Raw genomic sequence first — 19,670 nt, 5'->3', positions numbered from 1 at the left:
CAGGTCCCTCTGAAAAGGAGTTGCCTCCTGACAGAGCTTTTGTAAGACCTCAGTAGGATAAGGTGTGCAAAATAATAACCATCCTGTCATTCGGGCCATGTGGCTACCTGCAGGAAGCTGTGTACTTCATCTGCATTATTCACCTTGGCTCCTCTTCCCAGAAACCCTGAGCTGGGTATGTTGTCTTCATTTTACAAGGAAACCAGGACTGAAAGGTTAAGGGACTTATTCGAGGGCACACAATGAGTGACAGTTTGGGATTCCAAGAACTATTACCTCTAAGGAGGAGGGTACTTTGTGTTTGTTTGAAATATATGTTATTGATTTTTTACAGAGAGGAAGGGAGAGAGATAGAAAGTTAGAAACACCGATGACAGAGAAACATCGACCAGCTGCCTCCTGCACACCCCCGCACTGGGGTTGTGCCTGCAATCAAGGTACATGCCCTTGAGTGGACTAGAAGCTGGGACCTTTCAGTCCGCAGACCGACGCTCTATCCACTGAGCCAAACTGGTTTTGGCAACGGAGAGCACGTTGTAAAATGCCATCTCCACCGGCAGGACAGGACACGGGCTTTGCTTAGGGGCTCACGGTTTCTTGAGATGTAACTGCCTCCTAAGCGTGTTCTTTCCTATGCCTCTGCAGAACGACATGGGTTAAAAGAACCAAAGAGAGTGGAGGAGCTATGCAACAAGATCACAAGCAGCTTGAAGGACCACCAGAGCAAGGGGCAGGCCTTGGAGCCCCCGGAGCCCAAGGTCCTGGGAGCCCTGGTAGAACTGCGCAAGATCTGCACCCTGGGCCTCCAGCGCATCTTCTACCTGAAGCTGGAAGACTTGGTGTCCCCACCTTCCATCATCGACAAGCTCTTCCTGGACACCCTGCCTTTCTGAGGAGGAGCCGCCTGAGCAGGGAGCCGCCTCCTCTGCCCGCGAGCTGCTTGCTGAGCAGCAAAGGGTGGGGTCTGGACACCTACCATTCCTGTCCTTCCTTCAGAGAAAAAAAAAGCAGCTCCTGACAAAATGAAAGACTTTTTTCTTTTTCTTTTTTTCTTCTGGCACTTTTCCTTACAACCTAAAGCCAGAAAACGTGCAGAGTATTGTGTTGGGGTTGTGTTTTATATTTAGGCTTGGGTTTGGGGTGGGGAGGGGGTTATAGTTCATGAGGGTTTTTTAAGAAATTGCTAACAAAGCACTTTTGGATAATGCTATCCCAGCAGGGGGAAGAAGAAAAAAAAAAAAAGGATAGCATAACTGTTTGAAAACTGTTTCCGGAGGATACAATTATAGTTTCTTTGTATTAAAAAACAAGAACAGCCAAGGGTTGTTCGCCAGGGTAGGACCTGTCTTGAGATGATTGCTTTAGAATATACTTTCCTGTATCAAAGGGTACGTATGTGGTGCAAACAAGGCAGAAATCCCCTCATCTTAATTTCTTTCTTCCTTTATATTTTAACCAGTGGTGAAAGATGGACGATAACCTATACATCAGACATCGCAAAGTGATAATGGCTGTTCGCTTCCATATACAAGTGCAATTTTTAAAGTGCTGTCTTACTACGTCTTGTCTATTAGCTCTCCTTTATTTTATACAGAAATAAAAAGGAGGCACGTTAGCAAAGGACAAGTGCTAATTTCCTAGCAGAGGTTTTTGTCTACCTGCCCTCTAGATAGAACCCTTCTGAGGTATGGTCCATCCAATATTTCAGGCCATTCTTACGGATCCAGATCCCTGCCCTGGCTGTCCAGCTGTCCGGAAGGGGGCTCAGATGATAAGGTGGATGGCATACAACTGTTTAGTTCCCTCAACTTCCTTCAGGTATAGCAACTGACCGACACCGTCATGCAGAAGCCCAGCTGTGTTCAGTGAGTCTCACGTGTTTGGTCCCTAGGTAAGAACATGCAAAAAAAAAAAAAAAAAAAATAGGAACTGGATCACACAGGGTAAACACCAGGGGTAATAAGGTTTTTAATATGTACAACTTAATGTTTGTTATCAGTGACAAAGACAATGATGGAGAGTAAGCAAGTCTTATTTTTTAACAAGTAGTATGAATGTGAGTGCCGGAAGGATCCATGGGCTGCGTTTCAACATTCCGTGCTCGTACTCCCTTTTGTATGTTTATACTGTTCAATGCCATATTCCTGTGAGGTAATTTGTTGCCTAGTGTTCTTATTTGTATAAAACATTTGTATGCACGTTATATTGTAATAGCTTTGCCTGTATTTATTGCGAGACCACCAGCTCCTGGAAGCTGAGTTAAATGGGGTGTTCACAGTGACTGGGATACGCCAACTAGAAATTAAATAAGCAAATTATATATAAATATAGCAGGTTACATATATATATATTTATAATGTGTCTTTTTATTAACCATTTGTACAATAAATGTTACTTCCCATGCGGTTATTTTATGGTTCATTTGCAGTGACTTTTAAGGCAGTACTGTTGAGCACTTTGATATTAAAAATTTTGCTTACGTTTTGCTAAATTCAAATATAATGTTTGAAGATTTCTAGTCTAAAAGTCTTTATATTATATATTCTGTACCAAGTCAAAATATGTTTGGCCATTTTGCTAAGAAACCAACTTTGAATGTCAAACTGATGTCACAGTAGTTTTTGTTAGCTCTGAGTCATTTTTGCTTTTTAAAGGAAAAATAACAAAATTATGCTGTTTATATTGTCATTAAATTATACAATCAAACAGATGCCAAATGAATTGCCTAACTGCTGCAAAGAAGAATCCAGATAGCAAACCATATATGTTTTTCCCCCCAAGAGTCATTCTGACAGTTGATCATATGTTTATGTGAGCTTTTATGAAAGATTATTATTTTTATATCGAGATGATAGCATCTGGAATATTAGGATCTTGGAATGGTAAAATTTGGAAAGGGCCTGACTTGTCAGCTAGTCCACCCCAACCCCAAAATTCATAGAGGAGAGAATGGACCCAGCAAAGGCTAAAGAGTTAACCAAGGTCTAAGAGCTAGTACCAGAATCAAGTCTAGGACCTAAGTCTCTTTTCCATAGTCTTTTTACTCAACTTACTTCATCTATAGGAAAACAGGCTTTTTAAACTAACCAGAAATACTTATATTTTACCTAACAATAACCGTGAGTAAAGTACTTTTTGCATTACTTTTTTTTTCTTCAGCTTATATGTGAACATAATAAGCATTATTCAATATCAGGAAAGCTAACATTTCATATAAGGTAGCTTCAGACCAAATTCAAGTTGAATTTGAATGAGTTAGACATACTGTGCATACATAATCCTTTCGTGCACCATTAGTATTGGAAAGTCAGTCCTTGTTTTTTTTTGTCATGTCTGAAAAAGAAAAGAAAAAGAAAACACAGAGCTCTAGAGGAATGCTGTTCCTTTTCATTTTTACACCCATCAGATTTAAGGAAGAAGACCTTTTAATTGTAATATCGATTGGTTGGAAGCAATGAAGAAGATTCTTAGTGAGAGACCCAGACACTTAATGCTGAAAACAAAGATAGCCAGCGTTCTGCTGTCTTCCATAGTCATTGCAACTAGGAGAGCCTGGGGAGACTCCCACGCCATCTATCAACTCTTTTTTTGTCTTTATGTGGATACACAAGTTTATACGGAGTGGATGACCTAACTAGCTCAGAAGAGGACAGCAAGAATTAAAGCAGGTGATTCCTCCCGTGGCGGGGGAGAGCTCTCAGCGTGAAGAGGCCTCCTGTGGGCAGAAGTCAGGAATCCACCAGCTGTTAGTGGAGAGTGCCTTGCTTTCATTTCAGACAGCAGAGTTTTCCAGAGTTGCTCTGCCCCTCAAACAGCATTGCTCTTTAGTATGTGTTTAACCTGTGGTTTGAAAGAAATGCTCTTGTACATTAACCATGTAAATTTAAATGATTAAATTAAATTACATTTTATCAATGGCTACTGGTGTGTTGAATAAGCATGCTTCATTTACCAGTATTTTCTTTATCATTTATGTAATAGTGTCTGCTGTGAACTCAATACATCCCCAAATTGATTTTTTTAAAGGCTTACTAATGCTGAAAAATTAATAGGCATTCCAATTGGAAATATATTAAACCTCACTGATTGGGAAGAAGGACATTCTGAATTCAATAACCATTTAACCATGACTCTTTCCTGCGGGCAAAGAGCTGTTGGGTGCTTTGAGATACAAATGCACAGGGTGTGAAACTGTTTTTTGTTTCAATTGTATATAACTTAAAGGGAGCTAACAATTCATGGCCTAAGTGTATTCTTTAGGCGTATGAAGGATTGATCTCCATATCAAGATGATGGGATATCAATTGTCCATGAATCAGTATTTACAAGAATCAGGATTAGAGTTCTCAAAGATTGATTGGTACTCTGCCTTTTTGCAGAAGCCATTACTACTACATTGCTAGACACCCCTCTCTGGGAGCAACGCAAATGCAACTTTTATTCAATTCTACACCGCACAGCATATACTGAGTTAGTGCAAACACATTTTTCCTGTGTTTTGGTGGTTCAAAAAGAGAAATGTGGAGCTCTCGTGATTTACTTCATCAGTTTATGCATAAAGCATTTTCTGTGACACTGAGGTGCCATGAGTGGTCTAAAAGCCAAACAAACCCATCTTCCTGCTGCTCAGCAGTACTTTGATTTCCTCAGCAATAAAAGATGGTTAGGGAGGAAAAAATGAGATATAATGAAGCATCATCTTGCATTTGAATTTAAATATAGGGGCCTGGCAAAATAAAAAAGGAAAGAAAGGTCACTAGGGGCAAAAGTTGGGTTTTAAATGGGAAGAGAGGCAAGAAGGTCAGGACTAAGTAAGGGGTACTTGCCTGTAGTTGAATTTCCATAAGTTAAATACAGAAAGATAATACAAGAAGTCAATGTTGACTTCTTTAAAAATTGTAGTAAGTCCAGCCACAGTGGCTCAGTGGTTGAGTGTCGACCTATGAACCAGGAAGTCATGGTTCGATTCCCAGTCAGGGCACATGCTCGAGTTGCAGGCTCAATTCCCAATAGGGGTGTGCAGGAGGCAGTCAATCAATGATTCTCTCTCATTGACGTTTCTTTCTCTCTCTCCCTTTCCCTTCCTCTCTGAAATCAATTTTTAAAATATATTAAAAATTGTGGTAAAATACACATAACACCATCTTCACCATTTTTAAGGTTTATGGTTCAGGGATGTTCAACACATTCACATTAACCCATCTTCAGAACTCTTCATCTTGCAAAACTGAGACACTTATAGTCTTTGTGCGAACATGTTTCGTTTCTTTAGAGTAAATACATAAGAGTAGAATCGCTGGGTAGGTCTAACTTTATAAAAACTGCCACGCCTTTTTACATAGAAATAGAACATTTGGCACCCACATGGCCCCTCAGGATAAACATGTTTCTCACACTTCCATGCAGCCAGGGGTGGTCTTGGCAGCCTGTTCTGGTCAATGGGATATAAGTGACATTGCCATCTGGGTACTATGTCCTATATACCCATCTCCTTCCAGATGGCATCTGACAGCAGACTTCTAGGGACATTATTATTGTCTGGCCCCAGAAAGTGTCTCTGCAGGTAGAAATTTCATCTTGGAGAAGAATCGAGAGCAGTATCATGATAGGTGATATTTTAGGATGGCTCATGATAGGCCTGATCTTGGAATATGCTGTAGCCCACATTAGCTGAGGTCTCTGCTCTTTAGGATCTATAAGGGATTGTTTTGAACTCCCTATTCCATAAATAGGGAGGTCCAAAGACCTCCTCGCGATATCTTCAAATTCTGCCAACTTCTACAGTAGCCCTGGCTTTAAGGTGCCACTTCTGTTAATGAATTGTCTTGCTGTACTGCTTTCTGGTGTCACCCCTATTTCTGGAAGTACAACTTGGATCTTTCCTTAATTTTCACCTCAAAATCATACATAAGATGTTTCCAAGCTCTAAAAACCCATCTTAAGCAATACCTGGTGTCATTCACCTATTCTTATTCTTCCCTCTCTCCATCTTCTATCTGAAACATGAATGGTGCTTAGACTACGGAGATAAGGGTACCTCCTAGGAATTGTGGAAAAATTATTTGGAAGGAATCCTAGGTCTCTGAGTTTTGTGGAGAAGAGCTATCCTTTTAAGTCCTGGGTTTCTTATATTAAACTATTCATGAGAAAGAAACTCCTTATTTAAATCACTGTTTATTTTGAGTTTTTCCATTATTGAAAGCTGAACTAAAATCCCAATTAAGATACACAGGACACAAGAAAAATAGCCCATCTGCAGCACAGGTTTTTGTTTGTTTTTTTTTTAGTGCCAGCAATATTAAGGATGATGACTCAGTGTGAGTCAGTCATGTTTTCACCCTACCAAAAAAAATCCCAAGACATCTTAAGTCATAATTATTTGTTCATTTATTAATTCCTCGATTCATTCACCTTTGAACTAGGTCCTGTGTTTCTGCATCTTCATAACCTCATAGACCGGATGCAGCCTGCCCCCTCATGGTCATAATTCTCTCTGTCTTGTGGTTCTTGTCTTATCACCGTCTAATTTCACTTTTGCCACTCACCCCCTTATTCAGTATTTCCCAATTCCTATTCCTGAGAGAGAAAATGTAATCATGCCAGGCCAACTGAGGACCCTGAACAATCTGTGGATTTGGTGCCCTGGGGTCACGGCTGGTCCAATCAGCTGTGATGGAGGAAGAACACAGACTGACCCTTCAGAAAATATTATAGCTTGAATAGTTTCTGTCTGCAGGGGTTGTGATTATATTGTCACTGTGACTAACATGTCTAGTATAGTAGGAAGTTGACTTACTCATGGGGCCAATTGCAGAGGACAGTTTTAGTAGAACCATTCTTTCCCAATCTCTAACGGGCCTAGCACAATGCCTGGTTCCCTGAAACCCTTAGAAAATGCCTGTTGAGTAAATTCAAGTTACTATTTATTGATGGAGGTGGGAAACATTCCAAATTCTCAAGAGATAGACTATGTCATGATTTTCAAAGTTGGTATCTATCTAGAGCAAAAGTGTCTAGTTTCATATTTTTTCTGAACTTCAATGCAAAAAAAAAAAAAAAAAAAAAAGACAGAGAGAGTGAAAATTAGAACAACCTCAAGGAAGGTTTGTTTTTTTTCTTTCCTTTAGAAAGCAGCTGTCAGTTTAACTTATCCCAAAATACTGTCAGTGATGAGCATGACTGAAAATGCATTTTATCTGTAATTAGAGAGATTACATTAAACACTATTATTTGCAGACACACATTGAATTAACCCTAATCGAGGCTAGTAAATAGTAGAGCCTGCCTATTTTTTGCCTCAAAAATTTTAGAAAATTGTGACAGTTGACACATTAGGGACGATGCTAACGATATTTCTTTCCATCAAATGCCAGACAGTAATTGTAATTGCCTTTAAAATATTTTAAGCAGTTTCTTTAGTAAATCAGAAGTTGCTACAAATCATAGTTTCTAAACATGGGGTTGTTGACTATGCATTCCAATATGAGTTTAATGAATTGATTTTCTAAGGAATTTAACTTTGCATCTGTTTTCAGGTATAATTAATTCACTGTGGTTAATGTGATTAGCATGGATATCAGTGGATTATACATGATCCCCTTTATTTATTCACTTATTTTTAATCTGCCATACTGTCCATTGGGAAATTATGTATGTTTTAGGAGAAAACATCTTGCTAGTAGCTTTGATCACATTGGATTTCTGCAAAGCAGAATCCTGGCAGGAATTCACTGATTATTCACAGACTGTGAATCAGTGTACTCTTGTTTAAGGGGCCTATTAAAGTTTACAGACTCCCTGTCTTTAAAGAGTTTATAATCCAGAGGGGAAGGTGACACAAACATTCTAATGGAAGTCATTGTAAGAAAAAAAAAAAAAGGACTATACCCAGATTCTTCTTTCTCTGAGCACCTCTCCTTTCCAAAGGTCAATGCATGTTCTTCCTCAAACACAGCTGATTCCCCGGCTCTCCTTAAATAATGCTATTACCTAGGGCTGTGGTCGGCGAACTGTGGCTCGAGAGCCACATGAGGCTCTTTTGGCCCCTTGAGTGTGGCTCTTCCACAAAATACCACGGCCTGGGCAAGGGAGTCTGTTTTGAAGAAGTGGTGTTAGAAAAAGTTTAAGTTTAAAAAATTTGGCTCTCTGACCAAACCAGAGACGGTTGGACCTGCATCACCACCATTTGTCCACCAACCAGATCTGAAATAGCATGGCTGACATGTACACATAAGGAAGTATTTGACATTGAAATTGGGATTCAAAAGAACTGTTGGCCCAGAAAGGAACTCACTACAGACTGATTCATTTGCCTCTCAGCATAACCATTATGGCATAACCTCAATTTAGGTTCTTACAAGGGTATTTCTTAGATCACATGATCTCACACATCTAGAGGAAAGGATGAACAACATAGACTGATGAACAAAAACAGACCCAGAGAAAGAGAAGCAGTGAACAGACTTTCAAACCTCAGAGGGAAAGTAGGGGAGAGTGGGAGTAAAGGGAAGAGATCAACCAAAGGACTTGTGTGCATGCATATGGGCCTGGCCAGCGGCCATGGACAATGAGGGGGGAGGGGTTGGGGGGGCCATATGTAGGGAGGGGTTTGGGATAGGATTGGGGAGATGAGGACAATTATGTGATACCATAATCAATCAATCAATCAATCAATCAATCAAAAATACTATGAAAAAATTTGGCTCTCGCCTTATCAGGTTTGGCTCAGTGGATAGAACATTGGCCTGTGGACTGAAGGATCCCAGGTTCCATTCCAGTCAAGAGCATGTATCTTGGTTGCGGGCACATCCCCAGTAGGGGATGTGCAGGAGGCAGCTGATCGATGTTTCTTTCTCATCGATGTTTCTAACTCTCTATCCCTCTCCCTTCCTCTTTGTAAAAAAAATCAATAAAATATATATATTTTAAAACACATTAAAAAAATTTGGCTCTCAAAATAAATTTCAATCATTGTACTGTTGATATTTGACTGTTGACCAATGAGTTTGCTGACCACTGACCTAGGGGATGTCAATGGCCTGCCTCTCCTCTAATGCTTCCCACTGTCCTAGGCCGTTGTATTCATGGCTTCAAACACCACTTTTGAATCCATATCTCTAACTCAGTCCTTATCTCTGAGCTCCCAACTTGGAGGTTCTAGATGCCTCCATATCCCACATATACTTCCAATTTAACGTACCAAACCCAAATCTGTGATCTCCAACCAAACTTGCCCCTCCTGTCTTCCCAATCTCTGTAAACAGTTCCTCTATTCCAGTGTTTTTCAACCTTTTTTGGGCAAAGGCACACTTGTTTCATGAAAAAAATCACGAGGCACACCACCATTAGAAAATGTTAAAAAATTTAAGTCTGTGCCTATATTGACTATATATAAAGTAATTCTCTTGAATAGGAATCAAATAAACACAAAGAAAGTATTTTATAATTACTTTATTATGAAATATTAAGTAAACAAAATAGTGAAAAATTATAAAATTCTTGTCTTGTCTGCACCTACGGCACACCAGGCAACATCTTGCGGCACACTAGTGTGCCACGGAACAGCGGTTGAAAAACGCTGCTCTATTCACCCAATTGCCTAAGCCAGAGATTTTCAACTGATGTGCTCCAAGAATTTTTAAAACATGTAATACCTGACTATTTAGTCAGAGGCACTGACCTCTTTTCCCTTTGATTATCTAATTTAAAAAAAATGGCAACAACTGGATCAGTGTGTTATAGTGGTTGAGCATCAACCTATGAACCAGGAGGTCATAATTCAATGCCCAGGTTGTGGGCTCAATTCCCAGTGTGAGTCATGCAGGCAGCAGCCAATCGATGATTCTCTCTCATTATTGATGTTTCTATCTCTCTTTCTCTCCCTTCCTCTCTAAAATCTGTAAAAATATACTTTTAAAAAAAATGACAACAGCCAACAGAACAATAGCTATCCAGTGTAAATGAATCAAAATTATTCCTACTTATTTTTCCATATTGGCAAAAAGGTACTTTTTCAGTGTGCCAAAGAATTTCAGTAATTAGGTTATGTGTGCCAGGAGATGAAAAAGGCTAAAAATTGCTAATCCAAGCTAAACTATTGTTGTGAGTTTCAGAACACGAAGGTACTCGTTTATTCTCTGCGGTTCTCATAATTTAATGTCCACTAGAATCATCCAGAAACCTATTTAAAACAGTTTTCTGAAATGCATGTCCAGAAATTTTGATTTGGCCATCTAAAGTGGGGCCCATGAACTTGCATCTCTAACAAGCCCATGAGTGACACCAATGCTGTTGGGTGAGGGACCACATTTTGAGGAAAATTGCCCTTAGAGCAGTGGTTTCCAATCTTTTTTTGGCCATGCCCCACCTAAGCATCTCTAAAGCCCAATGTCCTCCCTGTGACTTATAATACTTATTCAAAAAATAAACTCCTATTCATGTGGAAGAAGCCTAAAAAGCCATTAACTTGGTTCAAACAAGTTTCCAAAGAACATGGCATCCATGAAAGAGAAAAATAAAAGAACAAAGACCAGTTGAAGTACTGAGGAAGAAATCACTAAAAAATTGTTAAAAATATGAAGTGATATGAAAAAATAGCAAAATTTCAAAATATACAATAGAGAACTGAAATGCATAAATATGTCACAATGTATATTTATATACTGTACATGGGCTCCTGAGAACCATAAGAAGCAAAAAAAAAAATCACTATTAATAACTTATTCTTGAATTGCCACCTTTAAATATCAATTTGCCCTCCTGTGAGGCATATGCCCCACATAAGGAATCACTGCCCTAGATAATGAAAAGAACTCAAGCACATTTCGATGACTCTGTGAGTAATCACTGGCAAAGAGTGAACATCCAGGAAGCAAATCTCTTTCACGTCAGCCAGAGGCAATATGAATTCGTGAAACAGCATGTGACATATATTTCTTCCACCAACTGTGTATGGAGTGCCTGCCCGGTGGTAGGCACAGTGCAAGGCACTGAGCTAGGCTCTGAGATACAGTGCTGAGTAAAACTATGACATAACCCATGTTTTAACAGGGCAACTGGAGCAATTCGTTGAAATCTAGATGTCTCATCTGTAAAATGGGGGTAAAATGGCCCTTTGTTGGCTTTATGAGATATTGGACAGAGGACTCTATTAACGGCCTAGTCAGCACCTTTCACATTGATTCTCAATAAGGGTGCTTAATCAATAGCAATTAGTTCTTACTTTTATGTTAGAATTAGCCACACTAAAATGCTATCAGATATGAGTTGTCACAAAAAAAAATATTAGTTGTCATTATTTTTAGCATTATTTCATAAACTCTCTCAGTGAGCAAGAGAGCAGTTGTCTAGGCGTTAACAATATGACAAAAGACCCCAAACAACTGAAGACATAGAGGAGCTTTCACGATCTTAGAGCCCAGAGTTTGTTTGTTTGTTTGTTCCTTCCTTCCTTCTTCCTTCCTTCCTTCCTTCCTTCTTCCTTCCTTCCTTCCTTCCTTCCTCCTTCCTTCCTTCCTTCCTTCCTTCCTTCCTTCCTTCCTTCGTTCCTTCCTTCCTTCCTTCCTTCCTTCTTCCTTCTTCTTCTTCTTCTTCTTCTTCTTCTTCTTCTTCTTCTTCTTCTTCTTCTTCTTCTTCTTCTTCTTCTTTTCTCTCTCTCTCTCTCTCTCTCTCTCTCTCTCTCTCTCTCTCTCTCTCTTTCTTTCTTTCTTTCTTTTTCTTTCTTAAGTTTCTTTCTTTAAGATTATTGGGGCTTAAGTGTTAATAATAGTTTCCTGCAAAAAAGAGACTCTTACACATTGGCACACAGTTTGATTAATTGTAAATTCTTCCAGATAAATTGGAGTTGGCTCAGGAGCAAAGAGAAATTAGAGAATCTAGTCATTTTTACTAGATTCTGGGATTTCAAGTGTCACCTTGCCTGAAAGGAAGTGGCTATGGAGATAAAGAGAAAACTCCTCTTTGTTATTAAAGGCTAACTGAGGGACAGCCAAACAATGGAATGCTATTGAGCTTTGGAAATGATATTGATTTGAATGTACTGATATAGAAAAAAAATGGCAAAGACAGCAGTATGTGTCATTTTGGTTTTTTTAAAGATTACAGGCTTGGCCTGGCCCAGTGTCTCAGTCTGTTGGAGTGTCGTCCCATACACCAAAAAGGTTGTAGGTTCCATTCCCAGTCAGGGCACATTAGGTTGCAGGTTCGATCCCAGTTAGAGTGCCTCTCACAATGATATTTCTTTGTGTGTGTGTGTGTGTGTGTGTGTGTGTGTGTGTGTGTCTATGTTCCTCTCTCTCTCAAATCAATAAATATATCCTTAGGTAAGGATCTTAAAAAATATATATTATAGGCTTATTTGTATGTCTCTATATAGAAAAAAGTCTGGAAATGTATAGTCATATTTATTTGTCAAATGATTATGATTAACCTCCAAAAAGATTAGTCTATATTTTCTAGATTTTATTCAATGACTAGATGTGGTGTAAAAAGGATTTAGAAAAGAGGTGAAGAATGAGCCCACAGGTTCTATGAGGAGCAAATAAGCCATGTAAGCCCTCAGACAATGTTTCTCAATCTGGATGCACATTAAAATCCCCTGGGGAGTTTTAACAACATCTCAATAACCAGACTGCTCAAGACCAATTAAATAAAAATCTCTGGGGCTAGAAGCCTGGCTTCCATAGTGTTTCAAGTTCCCAGGTATTTTCAATGTGTAGTCAAGGTTGAGAACCACTGTCTCAAGAGACCTGCAATTTCTTGCACTTGGTGAGGCCATGGGTCCCCTCAACCAAGCGAGGCCCCAAGAGAAACATCATGCTCCTTGGCTCCCAATATCAACATGATTTTATTCATATTTCAGAATAATTTAGAAATGGGTCCAGGCTAGAAATTATTTTGGCTACTGGACAGATTTAAGAAGAAATGGTGGACCTAGCTGGTTTGGCTCAGTGGATAGAGCATTGGCCTGGGGACTGAAGGGTCCCGGGTTTGATTCTGGTCAAGGGCATGTGTCCAGGTTGTGGGCTCAATCCCCAGTAGGGGTCATAAAGGAGGCAGCGAATCAATGATTCTCTCTCATCATTGATGTTTCTAATCTCTCTCTCCCTCTCTCTGCTTCTCTGAAGTCAATAAAATATATATTTTAAAAGAGGAGGAGGAGGAGGAAGAGGATGAGGAGAAGGAGGATGAAGTACAAGAATAGGATACCAGTTAGAATATCTGGGTTTTTTGTGATAACTGACATCTGAGAGCTAGTTACTCTTCTCTGAGCCTCAAATTCCTCACACCTCTTGTTGTCAGGATTAAAAATAAAATTCATGAAAAGAGGTTTTTAAAATATATATATATTGTATTGATTTTTTTTTTTTTTACAGAGAGAAAAAGAGAGGAATAGAGAGTTAGAAACATTAATGAGAGAGAAACATTGACCAGCTGTCTCCTGCACACCTCCTACCAGGGATGTGCCCACAACCAAGGTACATCCTCTGACCGGAATCAAACTCAGGACCTTTCAGTTCACAGGCTGATGCTCTATCCCCTGAGCAAATCGGTTAGGGCCATAAAAAGAGTTTTGTAAAACGTAAATTACTACGTAAGTATTATTCTTTTTTAGTATTTTATAACTAATAGCATGAAGAATGTGCTCAGAGAAAAAATGATATATGAGGAAGACACAAGAAAGATGGACTTACTCCCCAGTAGGAGATCTCAGCTTCAGGATGGACAGGGAGACCAAACCTCAAAAAGAATTAAATAAGGGATAAGTCTGTGAGCTGATATTAAAAGCAACCTGACAGGCCAAACATGAAACACGTCTTTCTCAGAAATCCAGAGAAGAGACTCTGAGAAAGATCTTCCCTTTTCTTTTCTGTTGGCTTCCAGGAATTTATACCAAAATAGTGATGTCCCAGAATAAATAAGTTTTCTTCTCATAATTAAGCCAGAGGTTCTGGGAATGGGCTGAACACAAGGCTGAATTCATTACTGAGATTGCTTCAGGTCCTAAAGAGGTGGTCCCTATGTGTCATCAAAAAATGTTTTGCATCTAGACAACAGTCTACATATATTTACAGATTGACATTTTCTTTTTCTCTGCACTTCATTTGTTCTCTGAAAGTCATGGGCCATGGAAAGAATTTCAATGCAACACTGTCTACGGAAGGAGCTCATTAGATAGGGCCATCTTTGAGACCATTCAACATAATGGGTAGTGACTGAAGAAAGTTGAGAGCCCCTTAAGAACAGGAACCTTAATGTTGGACCCGAAAAGTACCAAATGAGTCAATGCCTTGGAAGTGCCTCCTGCAGGCACAGTGCTTAGCTCTTGCAAGGAAATCAGTAAATATCCGTGGAATGAATAGCATTGTAACCAGGTCTAATAAACTAAAAAAATGTCCCCTCTTGTACAAGTGTGTTTTCCTTTTGTTCAATTCAGGCTACCCAATATTGGCTGCAACTTCTTACATAAAGTGGACTTATAGTCCCATATTTTCAGGGTCTACACTGAAGATAACCCATAGCATTTTTATGGCACATAACAGTTGTATTATTTAATTGAATCTTCACAACTTCAGGAGTCATGACTGTTGCAGTAATCCAGGCAAGAGATAAAGGAAATCTAAATAGTGAGAGTGACAGTGGGAAGAGGAAAAGTGGGAAACTTTCAAACCAGGTTTCTGGTTCAGACACCTGAGTGGATGATGATAATGTTTACTGAGATATGCAGGAGGTACAGTGTTGAGGGAAAATATGATGAGTTTAGTTATGGACATGCCTAGTTGTAGATGCCTGTCTATCATCCAGGTGGCAGAGTTGAGTAGACAATTGGATTACAGGTATGAAACTCAGAGAAGGCAAATTATTTTTTTAAAAATATATAGTTTATTGATTTTTTACAGAGAGGAAAGGAGGAGGATAGAGAGTTTTAGAAACATCAATGAGAGAGAAACATCGATCAGCTGCCTCCTGCACATCCCCTACTGGGGATGTGTCTGCAACCAAGGTACATGCCCTTGACCGGAATTGAGGAATCGAACCTGGGATCTTTCAGTTCACAGGCCGATGCTCTATCCATTAAGCCAAACTGGCTTGGGCAAGAGAAGGCAAATTCTTGAACACCATAAGCATATAGCAGTAATAGAAATCCAGAAAGAATGAGCATTAGGAGAAGAACAGTTTCAGGGAAAAGGATCTGACAGAAACCAGCAGCAGAGGATGGAGGAGAAGGTGAAAATGGACACAGCAGAAAAAGAATAGAGGTTAGTATGGAAGGGGAAATGAAGTCCAGTGAAAGATTTTTAAAGAGAGGAAAGACATGTTTAAATGCTAATGGGAAAGGATAAAATGAACCTGCTGGGCAGCTCTGTCTCTGTCCATGACCATACCTGGTCACTGCTTTTACTTCTGTCTTTCAAATGTAGAACAAGTCTCTCTGTTGACTCACTCTAACTCAGAATTGTACAAAAATGAAATTCTAGAAAATGTAATTCTCAGTTCATCCAAGTTTGCATAACACAATCCAACACAGTCCATCCCTTGTCAGCTTGATATCTACACACACTTCTGTAGACATATATAACTTCCAAATAAAAACACCAACAAGCCCATGCTTTTGTATAAAAAAAACTCAACTGTCTATACTGTACAACTGAAAATACACAAAATACTGATAAGAGGATACACAAAATCCACATTGTCCACTCTAAAGGGCAAAATTTTGCCATCCACCTGGCACTAAACTGAGTCTTCAAAAGGCTACTGCATAATTCAATCAGGTCAATTACTTCCAGGTGATGGGAAGACTAGTGCTTCACCACTCATTATCTGTAAAATAAGTTCTGTAGTTTAAAAAAGAGAGAGACTGTATGGATATCATGATGATGAATAAGCAATTCTATAAGTCTATAGATGGGGGAGGGAGGCTTGAAAGAAACACCATGGGAAGGAAAGGCAAATCTCTTTCCAAAAAAGTATCTGTTCTAGTAAAAACAATGCCCTTCCACTTCCATGATGAAAATAGCCCAATGTAATCAGCCTGATGCCAGGTGGCCTGAAAAGCAGTGTCAGACCCCCAATTAGTGTTGATCTTCGCAGTCAGCAGTTGGGGACTCGGTAGAGTAGCTTTAATTAATAGACAAGATGACCTGTTTTGTAGATATCAGTCAGCCTCTTTCACCAGTCATCCTGTTCTTGCCCAGTCCACTCATATATAAAGTGGCCATGGTCATCTTGTCTACCTGATGATTAGATCCTTCTCTGGTAAAATTGCTCTCAGTGAGCATTCACCAGGCACAGCAGTATTATAATATTCAGAGGGGACTATCCTCATATCTCTTCTCCATATTTCATTTCCTCCAATGTTCTAATCATCTTCTTTCCAAGTCCATAACCAATCAACCAAACCCTTAGTCATTACTCATAAACTAATGTAATCCATACCTTTAGCCATTTCTCCTTCTAAGCTAATGAACTAACCAGGTGCAATGGTTGGAGTTTGGCCCACTGTGAAAATTTCTCTTTCACATTTGACATTTCAGTGGGGGTAGAATGCTGTAGGGTAGGTATCCAATTTCAGTTCTGCCAACATTTTTGGTGGAAATACCTGTAAATTTGACCAGTTTTTTCTCCCTTAATCAGATGATCATAAAGATTTCCCTGTGAGACCACAGAGGCAGATTGAAAGAGGAAACCCAATGTAACAGGAACAGCATTTATGGTAATATGAGCCACTTATTAATGAAATTTACTTGTGAATTCAGGACCTGCTTGAGCTGATCTCTTACATATCATTCCCATTTGATGGTGTTATCACAGAAGTACATAATAATTTACTATTATTACTTATAAATTTACCACAGGCATACCACATTCATTTTTCATTATATTAAGTTAGTTTTACTTATTTATCTTTGGAATTTTATCTTTATTGTTAGGTGTATTACAGATATCCCTCCCGCCATTGACACTCCCTCCCCACTCCCATCTCCTCCCCAGGCCTTTCCCACACTTGTCTGTCCATGGGCTATTCATATCTGCATATAAATTCATTGGTTAATCTTTTCCTGCCCCCTCCCCCCCGTCAAGATTTTTTTTTTTTTTTAATGTTATATCTTTCATTTATTGCACTAACCATCCAGTATCCTAATTCATGCTATTTCTGAATTTAGGTCATATCTTCTGGAGTTTGTCAAACTATTTAGTCCTCACTACCAGGAATATTTTAGCACCAGGTGGCAGCAAAATCTGAGAGCTGAGATAAAATTTCTTGGCAGGAAGGTAAACAACTAATTAAGAATTTATCTTAAACCTCAAGATGGTTAATAAGGAGTAGCAAATGCATCTCTTCCCCACTCCTCTTGTTTTTATTTAGACATCTCCCTCCCTCTCATTTTAGTGAGTGATTATCCAAATTGCACATACCCTTCCTGCTACCCCCCATTCACTCACGTATACCTTTGCAAACACAGAGAGTACTTCTCAGCCAGCCAAGTGGATTGTCCTGGTGCTTAGCTTCAAATGGACAAAAACTAGGACAGCCCAGAGCATAGAAAGTCAACAGAATAAACCAAGGTGGAGTCTGTTGGTAAAACCCAGGAACTAAAGGAACAGAGAACAATTTCAAACACCAACTGCAAAGGGCCAAAAGCAGAACCAAAGTCGGGTAACTTAATGAAACAAAGAAGAGATGTAAAGCAAGAACAAGTAAAAACTAACAGTAGCTCACCTTCTGAGGTCAGCGAGGGTAGGTGCTTGCTTGGTCCTTTCGAACTGGCCTAAGAAGACAAAGAAATGCTTTCTTCAAAATTGTCTCCAACTGTTGACTACATCACCCCTACAAGATTCTCCATTCTTTAGGGGGCTGGCTAAAGAACAGAGTTCTGGTATTCTTCTCTGCTTTACCCTGAACTTGCTAGGGAATCCAAACTGGCTGTTTCGAGCTTGAGGTAACTTTCTCATCAGATGAGAGTTAGTGCTCATCTAGTCTTGCCCGAGGAGATGGTAGTGATTTGGGATGGCAGGTTCAATTTGCGCTTATTTAAGAAGCACTGCCTTAGTCACTACAGATTTTATCTTGCTAGAGCCTGGTACTTAAGCTGTCAAATTGGATCAAGATGCATACTTTTTAAACACAGATACAAAATCATCTTAAAGTCCGTGAACCAGAGTTTTTAGTTGGAAAGTAACTCAAAATTGCCAAGCAACATCCTTTCAGATGCTTCTTTCATCATCATGCACTTCCAAATAGTATTTTTCAATAATTATGTTTTGTAAGCATTTTATAAAAAACATAGGTGTTAGAGCTTTTAGGCATTCTCAATCCTTTTTCCTACTTGTTATAAAGATTCACAATTCAGTCCTTGGAACATGTATCAAATTCTCAAATTAGATATCATCATTTGAAGAATCTCTAAAAGGTTTGAAAGGGGATTTATTATAATCCTTCTCTAGTCCTGAAGCTTTCCACACAACTGCATATTTCACTGTATGTCTGTAAAATTAATGTTCATGTCATATGTCTAAAGACAACAACAGTCTTTGTTCCATGGAGCGTTTCAGAAGATTCACAGCTGTTAATAGGTGGGAGAATTCCAGCTTTTGCTCTTGGAAAGAAAGGAACTTTTGTGGTCAGTAACTGTGTCCCGAGAAGTAGCTAGTCTTGCAAACCAAGAGGTGGACTGTCTTCACAGAGTGGGTATTTGTGGACAACTAGCTACAAGATGGAATCAAAGTAACCCATGCTAAAGAGTTGCTAGTTGCCAAGAGAAGTCTCAAAGTGTCCTGGTGTGATTTCCATGTTCCTGAGGCTTCACCTCTGGAACCTGATTTAGCAGCATGGTCAGAGTAGATTCCTCTCTCTCTCTCTCTCTCTCTCTCTCTCTCTCTCTCTCTCTCTCTCTCTCTCTCTCTCTCTCTCAAACAGATATCCACTAACACGTTTACTTACCAGGGGCTTGGATCCTCTGTTAAGTATATTCTTCATCTATAGACAAATCTACAAGGAAAGCCTAATTATTACCAAAAGTCTGCTTCATATAAGCATAGACTCAGAACGAGGGGAATTAACACTAAAGTCCATTATTTAATAACATTAGCTTTGAAATATAGCCCCAAAATCTAATGAACAAAGTAAACTGATGAATAAAATAGATCCGGAGACAGAAGAGTAGAACAGACTACAGAATCTCAGAGGGGAGAGAAGGGAGGAGGGTGAGAAGTGATCAACCAAAGAACTTCTGTGCATATATGCTTATCCCAAGGACACAGACAACAGGGTAGTGAAGGCCTAAGGCAAGGGATGGGAGCAGGCTAGAAGGGATCAATGGGGGAAAAGGAGGACATATGTAATACTTTCAACAATAAAGATCAAAAGAGAAAAAAAAGGAAGAACTATTGCCCAACACACTTGTCTCCATAAGGAATAAGACAGAGGAAATCCCTCACAGTTTGTTTATCTAGACTTGATCTAATAACTTTTCTAGTTCTGACCTCTTATATTCCACTTCAACTTGATAACTTGATTTCCATCTTCTTCTGGTGCAAATGGAAAAATAGTAGAAACTCAAAGGGTCAGACCAACCATAACAGCAGAGAACTGTGGCTCAAGATATGTGAGCAGGAAGAAAGAGTGACATTAGTTGCTCTGCATGACTTTGTTAACATAAAAACATTGA

General features: G+C 39.3%; 1 protein-coding gene and 1 long non-coding RNA gene across 7 annotated transcripts in view; one reads left to right on the top strand and one right to left on the bottom strand.

Annotated features, from left to right (window-relative positions):
* The window catches only part of NR4A3 (nuclear receptor subfamily 4 group A member 3), a 38,319-nt gene extending 34,402 nt beyond the window's left edge, over positions 1 to 3,917 (top strand). For all 6 annotated transcript variants that reach the window (XM_045579960.1, XM_036433198.2, XM_036433202.2 and 3 more), the window contains one exon: positions 646 to 3,917. In XM_045579960.1, coding sequence (XP_045435916.1) covers positions 646 to 893 — 248 coding nt within the window. In that variant the 3' untranslated portion in view covers positions 894 to 3,917. The remainder of the gene's footprint in view (positions 1 to 645) is intronic.
* LOC118716260 lies at positions 3,366 to 19,196 on the bottom strand. Its single transcript, XR_004987098.2, has 2 exons — positions 17,723 to 19,196; positions 3,366 to 3,840 (listed from the first exon to the last, which is right to left on the bottom strand). It is a non-coding gene; the product is annotated as an uncharacterized LOC118716260 (long non-coding RNA).
* Positions 19,197 to 19,670: the final 474 nt, after the last annotated feature.

Source organism: Pipistrellus kuhlii, unplaced genomic scaffold (assembly GCF_014108245.1).
Source record: "Pipistrellus kuhlii isolate mPipKuh1 unplaced genomic scaffold, mPipKuh1.p scaffold_m20_p_12, whole genome shotgun sequence".
NCBI classification, from domain to species: domain Eukaryota; kingdom Metazoa; phylum Chordata; class Mammalia; order Chiroptera; family Vespertilionidae; genus Pipistrellus; species Pipistrellus kuhlii.
This window is presented reverse-complemented; position numbering and strand designations above follow the sequence as displayed.